The 15,879-nt window shown below is 39.9% G+C and overlaps 1 protein-coding gene and 1 pseudogene across 2 annotated transcripts in view; one reads left to right on the top strand and one right to left on the bottom strand.

Moving 5' to 3' along the window:
* The window catches only part of LOC111331763 (uncharacterized), a 35,206-nt gene extending 21,290 nt beyond the window's left edge, over positions 1–13,916 (top strand). The window contains exons 32-46 of the mRNA XM_022936935.2: positions 521–652; positions 805–939; positions 1,385–1,507; positions 5,753–5,875; positions 6,347–6,544; positions 6,740–6,934; positions 7,560–7,802; positions 8,256–8,495; positions 8,734–8,952; positions 9,927–10,004; positions 10,908–11,069; positions 11,677–11,841; positions 12,176–12,301; positions 12,632–12,840; positions 13,750–13,916. Coding sequence (XP_022792670.2) covers positions 521–652; positions 805–939; positions 1,385–1,507; positions 5,753–5,875; positions 6,347–6,544; positions 6,740–6,934; positions 7,560–7,802; positions 8,256–8,495; positions 8,734–8,952; positions 9,927–10,004; positions 10,908–11,069; positions 11,677–11,841; positions 12,176–12,301; positions 12,632–12,840 — 2,348 coding nt within the window. The 3' untranslated portion in view covers positions 13,750–13,916. The remainder of the gene's footprint in view (positions 1–520; positions 653–804; positions 940–1,384; positions 1,508–5,752; positions 5,876–6,346; positions 6,545–6,739; positions 6,935–7,559; positions 7,803–8,255; positions 8,496–8,733; positions 8,953–9,926; positions 10,005–10,907; positions 11,070–11,676; positions 11,842–12,175; positions 12,302–12,631; positions 12,841–13,749) is intronic.
* Positions 1–15,879, bottom strand: part of LOC148736186 (uncharacterized) — a 300,358-nt pseudogene that overhangs the window by 187,615 nt on the left and 96,864 nt on the right. The window lies entirely within an intron of this gene.

Below are 15,879 nucleotides of genomic sequence, written 5' to 3'. Positions count from 1 at the left end.
CAACATTGGCTTATGGCCGGTTGTGTCATATTTTGCCTTGATCATAACTTTGCTCTCAGTTAATTAGCATTCAATAGAGGAGCGCTTATTAATGAAGATGACTTTCTGTACTCTTTGTGAAACAAAGCTTAGTAAGGTGGCGAATGCAAGCTAACACCTTACCAAATGTTGATGTCTAGCTTATAAGAAAAAGAACACTTTTAAATTTACTCTTGTCACCATTATTGAGTGACAGTGATGCTTGGAATTATGATTTCATCTTAAGGATGTTGGCCTTCTTCCAATTGACATCGTTTTCATCAATAAGCTCAAGTTGACAGAATTTACAAAACGGCGGGATCAATTCACAAGTCGCTGTTTGTACAATCCTATTACTATAAATGATCATAGATCAGTGGCATAAGACTAAGCGAGGAGGACTTTTACCTTGATCTATCTTAGACCTCAAAGGAAAAAGTCAACCAAATTGATTGCCAAGCTAATTTCAGTTTGACCTTGATCAAATTTTTGTGCTTTTTAGGTGCCCTAGCGGATCTTTGTCAACTGGATAATGGCGGCTGCTCGCAGGTTTGTTATAACCTGTGCAACCTGAAAGTCAAGTGCAGCTGCTGGCCTGGCTACACTTTAGCTTATGATGGAACAACTTGCATGGGTAAGGAGTAAAATTTTAGAAATCATTTTCTTTCTATAGATAACTTCGATCGAGATTTCGACTTTCAACTCTTATACATGCAACTTCGCCATGGTGGCCCTGGGAAAATTTGGTTTATTTCCGTTACTTATCCTTTCATGTAATGTACTTAGATAAAAATGAATGCCAGGCTAACAACGGCGGTTGCGATGTCATCAATGGCGTTTGCGTCAACACTCCAGGAAGCTATCATTGTGCCTGTAAGATTGGTTTCCAGCTTAAAGAGAACAGTGAACTCATCTGCGAAGGTAAGAAACAATCAACACGTAAGAAATTTTACCAAAATTGACTCACATTTCGGGTGGTCTTGACAACGATACTGGGTTTTAAGTCACTTAGCGCAGACTAAAATATTCAAGCAAGGGAAATTTAATTGGCACTACTACATTGTCCAATAAAAGATAGAATCCTGATTCTCCGATATGTGTCATACTCATTTGCATATCCAGTGGACTTGGTCTAATAAACTCTTACGTAAATCTTCCGCTCAAGCCGAGATTGGGGGAGTGAACTCTTCAATATTAAGAAGATACTGGACAGAAGAGGCTTTTTGAGGTTCCAAGACAAAGTATCATGTTATCTACACATATTAATTAAAAGCGTGGCAAGTAACACCGGAATAAGCTGTAAATGAGAATTATATTATATCTTGCAAACTCAATTTTATGATAACAAGTTATTTGTTTTATTCAGACTTCAACGAATGCAACCTGAACAACGCGGGATGTGAACACATTTGTGCCAACAGTGAAGGCAGCTTTAACTGTGAATGTAGAAAAGGATTTAAGTTGAAAAATGATAAATACGGATGCGAAGGTGCGTATGATGATCATTCCTTATGTATTGTATTGTAATCTTTATTTAGACACGATCAATTCATCAGCCTATAAAAATACACATCATATACGCTAAGATATTTAAAATTAAAACTACATGCTATAACACTAAAGCTGTTTTCCGTGAATGCCGTGCGTTAGACTTAAAGGATGTCATTGATCTTACGTTTAAATGACCCCAGAGACTCTGTGTTCCTTATATCGCGGGGCAAACTGTTCCATAATGTGGCACCATTGTAGCTAAAGCTTTTTCTGTAATAATTAGTGCGCGGTAGTGGAACATTAAGCTTATTTTCAGAGTCCCTGAGGTCATAAGCATAGTCACGCCACGTAAACTTTGAATATAGATACCTTGGAGCTAGCCCGTGCAGACATCTAAACATCATGGTGGCTTTATGGATTTCCTGCTGGCGTACAAGATTTTTCCACCCTAAAAACTCGAGTGGCTCAGTTGCATCAGCATCATAGTTAGAGAATGTCAACACATGGGCTGCTCTATTCTGCAATATCTGCAGTTTGTCTCGTAGCGTTTTCCCACAGCTACCCCAAACAATGTCACAGTAATCAAAGTGACGTTTTACTAAAGCTTGGTAGATGAGATGTAAGGTTGATGCTGGGATCAGGTGCCTAATTCGCTTTAGGGCCCCAATACCAGAGGCGATCTTTTTCGTTAGTTTTTCGATGTGACTATGCCAATCGAGTTTATCGTCTATTATTACACCAAGCGATTTTGTAGCTGTAACCTGGCTCACTTGAGTATTGTTCATTCTAATTGTTGGTGAAGCTGTGAGAGTATTCAGTCTCTGCCTCGACCCTATTAGCATGAATTCGGTTTTGTTCAACGTGAGTTTGTTCGCTTGTAGCCAGTTGAAGACGTTTTCTAGGTCTTCATTTAGACAAAACTGAACGTTCTCAAGATTGCTTCCCGCATATGTGAGGTGCGTGTCATCGGCATACATTCTCGGTTTACAATTTGATAAGCAATTTGGAAGATCGTAGATATATAATAAGAACAATAATGGACCGAGGATGGTCCCCTGGGGGACGCCGCAAGTCAACGAGTAGCTACTGGATAGCGACCCGTTGACAGAGCATTTTTGTGTTCGGTTTTCCAAATATGACTGAAACCATCTGAAAGATTTTCCATGTATACCATAATAGTTTAGTTTCGATAGAAGGATCTGATGATCAACAGTGTCAAAAGCTTTTTTCAATCTAGAAAAATGACTCCATTGATTTTCTCGTTATCAATATTATATGCCCAAGAATCTGTCGCTTCCAACAAAGCTGTTACAGTTGAATGATTAGCACGAAACCCTGATTGGTTTTGACATAAAATATCGTGCTCTTCCAAATAGGCATATAACTGTTCATAGACTATCCTTTCAAACACCTTCGCCATTATTGGAAACACCGATATTGGGCGGTAATTGTTAGCATCACCGCGGTCACCCTGTTTATAAAGAGGAGTAATCCTTGTATATTTCCAGTCGTCTGGGAACGTCCCTTGGCTAATAGATTGATTGAAAATATCACATATCGGCACACAAATAAGATCAGCACATTCCCTGATAAACCTAGCAGATATTTTGTCAAGGCCTGTTGCCTTTGACTTGTCTAGTTTATTTAAAAGTGAAAATACTTTAGTTGGATTGGTGGGTTGGAGCTTAAACCATTCATCTGTTGCGGTAAGATATCTTTGATAGCTAACACTATCACAATTTATCTCACTGGCAAGTTTTGGACCAATATTAGCAAAGTGGTTATTGAATTCGTTTGATAGCTCCAACGGATTAGTTATCGTTAATCCGTTCACTTTTAGTGACGCCACTGGCGTTTTCCCAGATTTTCGAGAAGTTAGCTCGTTTATAGTCCGCCAGGTCTTTCGGGAGTCGCTCGTTTGCTTATTAAAACTATTTTGGTAATAAACTTGCTTAGCTGAGCGTATTTGCTAATTGACTATATTTCTTTGTTTCTTAAATAATGCCCAATCGTTAGGATCATTTGTCTTGCTAGCTTTGATTTTTAATATGTCTCTATTATGCATAAGGTCTTTCAATTCAGAGGTAATCCACGGAGAACTCCGTGAACGAACGCGCATCGTTTTCAGTGGGGCATGTTCGTCAGCGATAGCCAGAAATGTACATTTCCATTGCTGCCACATCACGTTTGGGTTGGAAGACTCGTATACATTATCCCAACATTGAGATAGAATATCATAACGAAACTATTGGCGATCGAAATTTCGGAAATTTCTGTATGTAATAGAATTATGTCCGTTAGACATCCCATTCAGGGCAAGTTTTCTATATACATACACCATGCTATGATCACTTATTCCGATATGACAAACTCCCGAACATGCAATCTTATCCGAGCAGTTGGTATAGATTAAATCAATTAGAGTTGATGAGGTGGGTGTTATCCTCGTCGGTTCAGAGATAAGCTGCTCGAGCCCGTAGACATCAGCAGTACTCCTTAATTTGGATGTGTTATTGTCATATCGAGTAGTGATCATGTCACAGTTCATGTCTCCCAGTACAAAAAATTCTACATTTTCACTATCCAATTTCCCAATTAGGGATTCAAAAGGTGAAAAAATGCCAATAGGAGAGTCAGGTGGTCTGTACCAAGTAACAATCACAAAAGATTTTGAATTTGGCTTATGGATTTCCAAGCAAAGATTTTCTAGTGTATCCATGTGTAGGTCATTTCGTACTGTAAAGTTGATTGAAGTTTTTACATAGAAGCATACCCCTCCGCCGCATTTTGTTAGTCTATCGCGGCGAACTATTTCGTATCCCGGAATATGAACTTCTTGATCTCGAAGACTCTCGTTCAGTTTCATTTCATTTATGGAAACAATATCGATATCATTGTTTGCTAATATGATTCTTAATTCGTCTATATGAGTAATTAATTGATTAATATCGAGTGATGCCATTCTATGTGACCCGTCCAGCCCCGTTCACGCAATTTTCTAGAAAATCATGTTAAGAGCTGACGCGTTTAGGGCCGGACGGGTTGACGTAACCAGCCGCCGGTCCGGAAAAAGACCTTCCAGCTTTAATGCGCGTGTGCGGCGACACTTTTCGTTGTTGTTGCAGAAAAAAAGTGAAAGCAGTGAAAAAAAAGAGAAAAAATAAGTTGCGTTTTTCGATGAATTGCAAGTTTCTTGTTCTGACTCAATAAGATTAAAGGAAACATTTTTCTTCAGTAGAATATTTTTGTGTGGTTTTCCCGCGCCCGCCAGTCTACCGCGTTATTCTATCGCGTCAGTTAAAATTAGCTTTAAGGAATTGTTGAAACTTAATCAGACGTCATATGATTAAATTCTCATGGACTGAGCTAGGTCTTAGTTTTGTTTTATTTGTTTTGTTTTAGTTTTAACAACTTTACCGGGTGTGAGTGACTAGACCCGGAAGGGTTAGTGCGAACGGAACGCAAGGTCCAAGCGAGGCACCACCGCTCCCCCCAATTCACCCTGGATAGACACTGCAAAAAGATAGACCACAACACCGGGCACTACGTGCCCTACTCTTTTCGAGGAGTGTGTGGGTTATTTAACCTCCCACAAATTTAAATCGCATATAAGGGCTTGTGAGACGGGACCTCCATTTATCGTCCCTATCCGAGAAGATTAGAGAGTCTAACCGTTTGCAGAAATTATTACAAAGGCTGCACTTTCTACTCAGTTATTTAAAGACCCTGAGTAAATCCGGCCGGATTTGAACTCTCGACCTCCCGCACAACAGTCCGGTGCTATACCAATTGAGCTAATCGGGAGGCGGTCGAGCCGGAGGTCAGGCCGGACGGGAAATTTTTTGACACTCGTTCATGACGCACAGACCTCGTTACACCCGATCCTTACGACATGACCTCGAGCCGAATATTTCCCATCCGGTTCTTTCACTCAGACAATAAGTATATTAATATAACGAGTTTATCTCTTAGTAAATACGCGCACTGCCGTCGGCCTTTGAATCCGAAGGCGCGAAAGTGCGAGCCATAAATCGTAACGGAAAACTAAAGAGTTGTCCACCAATTTACAGAACGGACCTTAAGTCCGGTCACTCCCCGGAAGTACTACTTCCGGGGAGTGACCGGAAGTAGTACTTCCGGTCACTTGAAGAGGTATTTGCACACATTAGAAGCGGCACTATAGTAAATATACATGTTATTATTTTCAAATAGCAGAGTTGTTTTGTTTTCTTTGTGTATATAGACGTTAATGAATGTGATTTGCAAAATGGTGGCTGCGAGGGTCAATGCAGTAATTATGAAGGAGGATATTACTGCACTTGCCCAGCTGGTTATCGACTGATGGACGATGACAAAGGATGTGAAGGTGCACTTTTATTTATGATGCAATCCGTAGTGCCAGTGACTCATTAGGGAGAGTAATCCATTGAGACACTAGATTTTACTAAAGGTTTAGACTCGCACTTCGACCTGGCTATGAATACTAAAAATCTATGAATACTTTTTTCTCTTTTAATTTTTTCAGCGTCAGTTTCAATGATATCAAGGGAAGTAAAAATATCCATATGTGTTCTAAAGCCAATACCTCCCATGATATTGACCAAACCGTCTCACGGAAACGAACGTAAAAAGTAATTCGGCCGCCTCCATCTCTACCACCATTTCATTCGTTGATTTGACTCATTGTGTCCTGATTCATAACTAGCAGATCGGCTAGACTGAGGAACACTGAATAGAAAATCTTCACTTGTCCCATTGTAAAATCTTCGCCATCTCGATCAAATCTTCAAAGAAAAATATATTTTAGATCTTCTTAACCCACTAATTTTTCTTGCAGAAATTTACTGCCCCGCGCTTGAAGCTCCATTCCGAGGCAAAATCTCCCCCACAACCTGTACAGACGATCGCTCAAATATCAGGCGCAACACTGTGTGCTCATATGGCTGTGTGGCTGGCCACAACCTCGCAGGCGGGAGCCAATCCTTGGTTTGCCAACTTGATGGAATGTGGCAAGGAACTGTTCCTTACTGTAAAGGTAGAAGGCTAATTGGATTGACATGAAATATTTTTTGTCTTTTGCCGACTGTTTTTTGTAGTCATTGCATTTGTGGACCCTAAGCTCTGAACGAGGAAGCAATCATGACTAAAGATAGCTTTAATTGCGTTTGAAAATTCTCACTAAAAAACCCACATACACTTAAACATCTAATGATATACTTACAATTCATAGCGGTCGTGTGTCCGAAGTTGACTGTACCAGACAATGGCGGAGTGATTCCAGCTTCATGTTCCAGAACAGAAGTTGAGTACGGAACACGTTGTGTATTTTATTGTGATGACGGTTATGAACTGAGTGGGCCCAGGTATTCGACTTGTCAGGCTGATACTTCATGGAGTGAAATTGCACCGTTGTCATGCGTGAGAGGTATGTTGATGCAGCAATGAAGGACACTATTAGGATCGAAACGAAGAAACGAAATCTGAAATGAAACTGCAGTGTAATTCACTAGAAAGCACAGAACCGTAATTTAGTAACATTTCGTTTAAGTCCGAAGAACCCAATAAGATTTTAAAAAAAAAACCAACATGATTATACTCCTGGCTCCGGTTGTTCGAAGGATGGATAATGCTATTCACTGGATAAAATCTCTATCCAGTGGATAGCGCAGTACGTTTTGTTAACGCTTATCCGCTGGATAGCGATTTATCCGTTGGATAGTGTTATCCGCTCTTTGAACAGCTGGGCCCTGGTAGTCTTAGGCGCACTCGCTCTTTCAGTTACGTAGATTTTCGCCTGCCGCATACAAAATTACAACAGTATTTGTCAAATATACATGATAAACCAATTATTATCACTTTGTTACGAGATGCATGACTTCTTCCGAGAAACATGACGATTTTTTTCTTATACAAACAGAACATTTCCTCTAACTGTATGTTCTGTTCTATACTATTGATTGTTTGTGTGGGAAAGAAAATATAAGATGACGAGTTCCGTTTGCAAAGTTAGGACTTTTAATTTTTTTTTTCTCGCGTTCTCCTTTTAACAGTTTACAAAGACCCATGGATTGCCTGTCCAATCGACAGAGTGGAAGATCTTGAGCCAGACAAGTCCACAGTAGTGCTTGGGTTCAAGTGGCAGCTTCCTCGAACCAACATGAAGAACGTGAAAGTGTCGCCTAGCAACTATGATGAGAACTATCCATTCCCTGTTGGCAGACATCGTGTCACGTGGATAGGAACCAGTGAAAGTGGAACACAGAAGAGTTGTAGCTTCCACGTGACAGTGAATGGTTAGTTTTAATCTCTCTTAATAGTGAAATATTTTATTTATCTGAAAGGCACCCTCCAATGATGGTTGGCAAGAGAATTTAGGAGAGATAAACTTATAATCTCTTTCGATTCGATTGCGATTATAGTCTTTTGACTATTCACTTACAAAATAAAATTGCAAAACTAATTTGCTTGTCTTGACTGAGGCTGGGTGCCAGATATTTGTATGGCAATTAATACGTAAGGTATCTACTCTTATCTGCCTGGTCAGCAGCCAAACAATTCCAAATGCAACCCCAACAGTTATTCAATTTGAAAGTCAAATTTATTCGCTTCCAGAAAAAAATATTTAGTCTGATGATCGCTTACTGCGTAAAACTCGGTTCACAACTCTCCGCCTTAAAGCTTATCGCTTTTATTGCGATTTATTTGTTATTTTGAAGTAAGAAGAGACTACGTAAATATTTTTTCAGACGTAACGCCACCCTCAGTCCAAAATTGCCCGGCGTCCTTCTCCGATCGTACCAACTCTCTACAAAAGCATGTCACTTGGACACCGCCAACCTTTAGCGACAATGTAAAAGTGGTTAGTGTGTTATCCAATCGTCAGCCTGGATTCGAGATGAAAACTTTCACTTCTATAACCATACGATATACGGCTTCAGACGCCGCAGGAAACGTTGCCTATTGCACGTTTAACATAACTCTGGAAGGTACGTGGTAATGGCAAGCTTTTATGCATCCAGACTTTCAGATTCTGATAGCCACAAGTGGTTGTTTTCCACTTTCCTTACGACAGTAGTTTTGGAGAAAAAAACCATGTCACGACTGAGTTTCCTTATGTACAATTTCTATTACAACCAGTTCTAATCTATTTTCAAATCTGAGTTAGTTTCTAATCATTCTTGAAAAAGGTCAAAATCGTGTCAACATGTGATCATGGCTTTTCAGGCTCAACATGTGTGACAATTGCTCACCCAAAGAACGGCATGGCTGCGAAGCTTGGCTTTTTCCTGCAGTTGCGGTGTAATCCTGGTTACTACTTCAATCCACTTCCACCCGGACTGCCTCCTGGACAAATGATTGTCCCTTTTTATCGGTGCATGGGTAACAAGTGGATATCGCAGAATGACCGAAAGTCTATATTGACCGAATCCACAGATTGCGTTCGTAAGTAAAAAATTCTGTGACGAAAGATGTATCATGCACTCGGCAAGAAGCGTCAGGGGTATTTTGAAGGAACATGGGGATTTACTGTATCTTCTTCAAGATACAGATATACATGTTTAGAGCATATACCTCTTGCTAAATAACCGAGCTCGAGGTCCGTTCCGTAAGTAACGGACCGAGCTCTTTCCGCTCGGATTTATCAGGCCCAAGCAGGAAATGCGAGGGCCATAAATCCCAGCGGAAAAAAAGGACCATAACTTACAGAACAGACGGAGAAAACGCGATTAACATCTCTGGTATCAAATAGAGGGAGAGAATTCCGAATTAAAAAAAAAGATTGAGTTTAGCGGGCCTTGCAGTGGAGAGGGCTGCTGATACGGCCCGCTAAATTGACCAATCATAGCGAACATGTAAACTGTGAGATGTAATAAACGACATATCGCAATTATTACGTAGTTTGTTTCTGAAAAGAAAGGAGAATGTTTAACACCAATTTAAAGATCGCATGGGGTGATGAAAACGGATTGGAATCATAATAATCTCCGACCTTCTGGTCGAAGAAGAAGCCCGCAACTATTCTAAAGAGGTGGATGCTAAGCTATATGCTATCAAGAGAAAATTGTTATCTCTTGATACTAATAGTACTCAGTTAGCTCAGGAGTTCTTTGATTAATGGTCCTTTTTACAGTTGAGGGCTTGGTGGCCAAGCCTTTGAAAGGGAGTGAGGCTAAGGGTGACCCTGTTGTGATAGAGACCTGTATCTAGTTAGCATGATAACAAAGAAATTTGCATTAGAAAAGCAGCAACATCTCTATCATAACAAGAAGTTTATGAAGACAAAGGCACTAAAACTAGCTGTTGAGTAAATTGGTGGATACGATGTGTACCTCTTGCCATGTTTATTGAAATAAATGAATTTGGCGCGAACTGGCCAGTTCCATGTGAAATAACTGGAGTTTTATTTTCTCTTTCAGATTATCAAACTTACGTAGAAGGCTCACCATGCCCCGATGGAAGTTTAAAACAGGACTTTGGCGCGACAAGTATATGCTGTAAGTGCCATTACATAGAGCGAGAGCAAAAGTCAGCATATATTATTAGGTCAAAATGAAATAATTTGTTATGCTCTCGCTAAACGAGAGAAAATTAAAGTGCCTACAAACCTCTGCAGTTCCATGTGTGCTGCCATGATGCCAGCATGTCTTTTCGCGATAGGAAGAATTTTCCATAAAAGTCCAAGAGAGGTTCCATCTCTCAGTTATGGTTGTGCTTCAATTAAAATGCCATTGGTTCATTAGTAAGCTTTTCAAACATAGTAACACTAGCTGAAACTGTGCCCAAAAGGATAAAAGCTTCTCTAAGTGTACTGCTTTTCTGAAGTAAAAACCGCTTAACTATATGCTATGTTAACTTCTGAGAGTTTTGCATACCCTCCAAAATATGTTAACAGTAAGGAACACTGCTCTGTGTGCAGTAACCTCTCCGACTTAACAAATTGCATAGCCGTTTGCCAAAGTAGAATTTTCCTTGTACAATTGCACGTGTCAAAAAACAATACTTAACTCCACAGAAATTTAACTGAAGTGGCTCGCAAATAATTTTGTCGTCGACGTCTCTCCAGAGATCAAGAATAAGCACCTAGATTCCAACACCACTCTCCCCGTAGTTCCAAAGAAATTCTTAATTTTCAGTGAGTGTTCCATTTTTTTTCGGCTTGAGTAAACTTGAAACAGATTAGCACTATTAAAGTGTTAGGAATATTGCAATAAAATACGTCTTCTGAATCTCCCCTCAGCGCAAATAAGAATATATCGCGCCGAGCAATCATAGAAGAAGCCTGGGTAGTAGGTGAATTGCAGAATCTTTGAAATAACTTTACGCGATCTTCCGAGTTTAAATGGATTTGATTGTCTGGTGAAGTAGCTACTCATTATTATTCACTTTTGTGTTCTTAGTAAACTGTCCATCGGGAACCTATGCTGACAACAAAACCAAATCATGTAAAGAATGTACCCCTGGCTTCTATCAGGACGAGGATGGAAACATGGGTTGTGTGCCATGCCCGAAAAACACATTCAGTGTTACAAAGAGAGCTAAATCAATTGGAGACTGCAAAGGTCATTATTTTCATCATTATTATATTATTTAATATGATTGAATGAGTAACTAGTATACAGAGCATGCGTGATTTTGGAGAGCGAGTGCTCAGTTCTTTTGTGGTGAAAATTATAGCCGCCATTTTCATTTTCACAGCAGTGGAAGGCTGGGGAGAGAAAGAAATTTGTACCGAGGGGGTGAGCGACAATCAAAAGGAAGGATAAGGGAAGGGGTGGTGCAAAAAAATATTATTTCATGAGGAATTACCCAAGCGTGAACAATATTGACCAGAGAAGTTGTGAGACGAACTGGGTGCATACCAAAGCGAACCTCGCTGCAATGAGCGCTACTTTTAAGTAGTGAAAATTACGCCAAACAATTAAGGCCTTCTCGGGATTTTAACCCATGACCTTTGCTACACAGTGCAGCGCTCTACCAAATGAGCTAACAAGGCAACTGGCAGCTGGTCACTATAATGGTTCGTAATACACTCGTGAAGTGATGAATCAATGACTTTGAACATTTGATAATCATATATGTGAACCGCGATTCAAAGAAAGACTACTAGCTAAGGCGTTCTTCGCGATCATGAATCAGTTGATAACTTGTTTACGTCTTACGTTTCAGCTGTCTGTAACCCTGGTTACTATTCTACTAATTATGGCGTTGAGCCATGCGTTGAATGTCCTATGGACACATATCAGGACAATGAACAACGAACTCAATGTCACGCATGCCCAGTTGGAACACATACAGCCAGCACCGGAAGCACATCTTCAGAAGACTGCCTGTGTAAGTATTTCCTCAATTACGCCTGGATCCATTGAAATTGGCCGAAATAGTTCTTAATTAGAGTCAAAACGATTTTATTGGTAGACACTTATTTTGCATTTTTTTACATAAGGATGTAACCAAGAGACGATTCGTCAACATGCATGATGCGATAGGTAGAGAGTGGCGTGTAACTGAGTTCAAAGAAGCATAATCAACCACTGTCGACTAGCCTCAAGCTTTTCTACAATCCAGCTTTGTATCTAAATCTTCTTCTAATTTATGAGCTAAGAATATATAATTGCGCTATTCTGAGGAATCTTGTTTGTTTGTTTGTTTGTTTCTCTTGTTCCAGCTCCTGTTCTTATCACGGAAATCATTCCATCACAGGATTATGCAACTTACGAGAATGAATCCATTTCGCTTGTGTGCTACATAGCAGGAGACCCGGCCCCAACAGTGTCGTGGGAAAAAATTGGAGGTAACACTATTTCGTTCTAGGAAAAACTACTCTTGCTTTCCTGGGAAGTTTTTACAAAAGAGTGTCGCATTGAAACCAAACAAAGATCTCATTTAATGTTCACTTAGAAAATTTTCGAGACTCCCTATAAATTTTTTCACTTATTAAAGTTTCTTTCAACAACAACTGGTTTGTGCACGTCGTACTGTTCGCTAAAAAACTAAAGAATTAATAATCTCACAGCTTCTCTCTGCTCCTATATTCTCGCGTTTCATCTATACCTATGCCTAATCCAGTCTGTAGGAATTGCAATATTCTTAGTCTTCAACATCTTTACTTCTTCAACTACAGGCTCTCTTCCTTCCACGGACCGCCTGGCAATAACCAATATATATGACCTGGATGGAAAGTTGGCTGGCGTAGAATATGCCATATCCACTGCTGTTGTAGCTGATTCTGGTACTTACAAGTGCACGGCTACAAATAAGCATGATTCGGTCTCTAGGCAGGTCAGAATTAGCGTCCAGGCGGGCTCACCACCCGGTGTCGTACCCCAATAGGTAAGAAATATTTTTTATGTACTTTTCCCAACATGTCTTCTTAGGACCTATCGTTATTGGAATTATTACGTATTGTGGAGTCTATACAGGAGCTTGTAACGGAAATGTACGCACAGCACCAAGGATAAATATCAGCAACTATGCACCCGCCCCTCTCCTAACCCAACAATAGTCAACTGATAACAATTAGATATATGAATTTCATATATTCGTTGAATTTGATAACAATTTAGGGGTTTAAGTTGGATTGATGGAGGAGTAGGTCCCATACCGCTTACATAGACTTTCTATCTTGGTACAAGTATCATTTCGTAATTCCCAAACACTACAATTTTTTTCCCAAGAAAAAGTGATTTATTTGTTATGCTATATTGCTATTCTTGTTGTTGAAAAGTTCTTAAGAGGAATGTGTATCACTAACAGGCACAACGATTTGTTTATTCTATAACTTGAAAAAGTTGTCCACTGACAATTCCGTGTGATCTATTCTTTTCAATTTCTACGTCTTGGTCAGGGTTTCACTTTCGTAACCCCTACGGCCTGGGCGAAGAAATCGTAATTTAACGTGTTTGCGTCAAGCTTTTCTGGCTATGAAGGGGCGTAGGGTTAACTAGGATTTCAACAGTTTCCATGTACGAGACCACTAAGATTGATGTTCACAAGCAGGAGTCTACAGAGAGCAGAGAATCGAGCAGCTGTAAGGCCTGCAAGCAGCCGGTTCTTGTCTGTAGCGGTACGGCATGAACCGTGAAGCCTGCCAGATTTAAGCCAGCACCTATATGAATCTGCTCGCAGGCTGGCCACTGTGCACGGAGGAAGCAATTTTACTTGTAGGTTACACACCTTAGGTAACTTCACCGATACAGTTCTATGTTATGTTGACTGGGGTTTATTTCTGTTTTCTTTCAGACTATAGACAACCTCTGGAGTGTGCTATGAAGCGATCACAGAGCAAATATCTCTGATTAGAATTCATGGATGTACTTAGCAGAGAGTGACAACAACCATAGCATTTACGTTGTAACTGATATAAAATAGTGGCATAAACCCAATAAATATTGGTTGCGCTGAAAAAAGGAGCACAAAGATTCTTCTGTCGCGATATGCTTAAAGCTCAAACTCTGCACGAGAAAAAGAAAAGCTAACGACTGAGTGCTTTGTTATGGGGGAACGATTTTAGCATCGAAAAAGCGATCGCGGAGGCTGTCACCCCTCGAGTAAAGAAAAAACAAAAACAAAAAAAGAAAAAAAATTAGGAAAAAGGTTTCTAAGGGCAACTTTGACCTCTATAATGTAGGTGTGATGCGTTTCTGCCAAAAATCCAATGCCTAAAATGCAGCATGCTACAACTATGCCTTGATTACTTACACATTTCAGCACTTTTGTCTCCGTCGCGTGTACTAGTAAAACAGACTGAATTAGAGCAAACATCGCACTTACATTTGGGGTTGGGGTAGTTATAAAAGCCTGCTCAGGCAGCTTTGGATAGGGTTTAATAATAATAACTTTATCGCTTTTATCGCGCATTTTAACATTAAGAATTGTGATCAAATGCGCATAACACTCGAATAAGACTAAGACAAAAGTTACACTACCTGCTCTCTATATACTAAAGCTTAATCGTTTGTCACATTTCCTTCCTATAGGTAATCTAGCATAAGTCGCAACAAGTAAGAAGTAAAAGAGAAGGCACAAAAGCTTTAAGACAGGTCGCCATAGGCCTTTTTAAAATAGTGCGTCCCAATGAGTCTCTTAAACTTATCAAAATCATTCTCTTTCCCTATATAGTCCAGCGTTCCATATCTTTGGAGCAGCCGCAGTGAATGATCTGTCCCCAAGAGTGCACTTGAACTTAGCGGTAGCTTCGTGCGCTCCACTCAGTGCTTGTTTTATTTTCACGTCCCGAGGAGTGGTGCAGCGCAGATTTCCCATACTTCGGTCTCACCCTCTGGTGCCTCGGCAATGATAAGCTCGTATCGGTTTGTTTTTATGTTTTTGATTTTTGCTTAATTTTTTTGATACGAGTATTGAGTCGTTAAATAGGTCTCAAACCCGGAGGCCAGACAAGTCAGTTGTCGGCTGTAACCACCAGAGGACTGTGTCTTACTTCAAGCAGGGATTGTATTTTCTCTTTTCTCCGGCACCCTTGACATTCAAAGTAAAGATAATACAAAACAACTATAGCCGGGTTGGAGAGAATCTATTTCTTAACTGAACAATGTTGAAAAACTATTGCATTTGCAGAACACAATAATGGCAACTGAAGCTTTCAGAACTTAACTTAAGAGGGGCCCCACGAACTGTCTATGTTACGTCAGTCCAGAATCAATTATCTCTCAGAAAAATTGCGCATCACTTTATCAGCTGGGAAGACAAAAAAACAGCCTTAAATCTAAAAACTTCGTCATCTGTTCTATCAGCTGGACAGCAGAAGAAATTTGGGCGGATCTTTGTGAGAATTCAGACCTCATTTTATTCATCTTGGCTACAAAATGTTCTTACGGCAGAACAGTAGGACAAACTTCTCGGTAAACAAACGTGAGGTTCAAACCTCAGACTATGTAATTCGGTATTAAATGCTCTACTAGCTGAGCTGAGAAAAAACCGTGGGTTGACCTTTGTGACAGGTACTGCCATGTGAAATAAAAATTTTTGGTCGACTTTCATGAGGATTCAAACCTCAGATCTACAGACTTGGCTGTCAGATACCCTACCTGCTGAAGTATACGAAACTCATGCAGTTATTGTTCTTATGTCACACTAAGCAATGCATTTTGTTTGCCTCTTGAGTGTGTGATCAATAGGTTCTACAGATGCAGTTACTGTTTTGCTGGAATCAAACACCTGCACAATTCAAGTTGGTTTTCAAATCAGCGTTCTTGTGAACATCCATCAGAGCTTGACATATGAACAGAGCTGCTTAACTGTTCAGGTAAGAATATAATCAGCTCGGATATTGTGATTTCATGAATTATGATAGTGAATTTATCTATAGACTATACATTTCTCGAGAAAACAAAAAAGAAAAAACAGTGACAA

This window comes from Stylophora pistillata, chromosome 3 (assembly GCF_964205215.1).
Source record: "Stylophora pistillata chromosome 3, jaStyPist1.2, whole genome shotgun sequence".
NCBI lineage: Eukaryota > Metazoa > Cnidaria > Anthozoa > Scleractinia > Pocilloporidae > Stylophora > Stylophora pistillata.
This window is presented reverse-complemented; position numbering and strand designations above follow the sequence as displayed.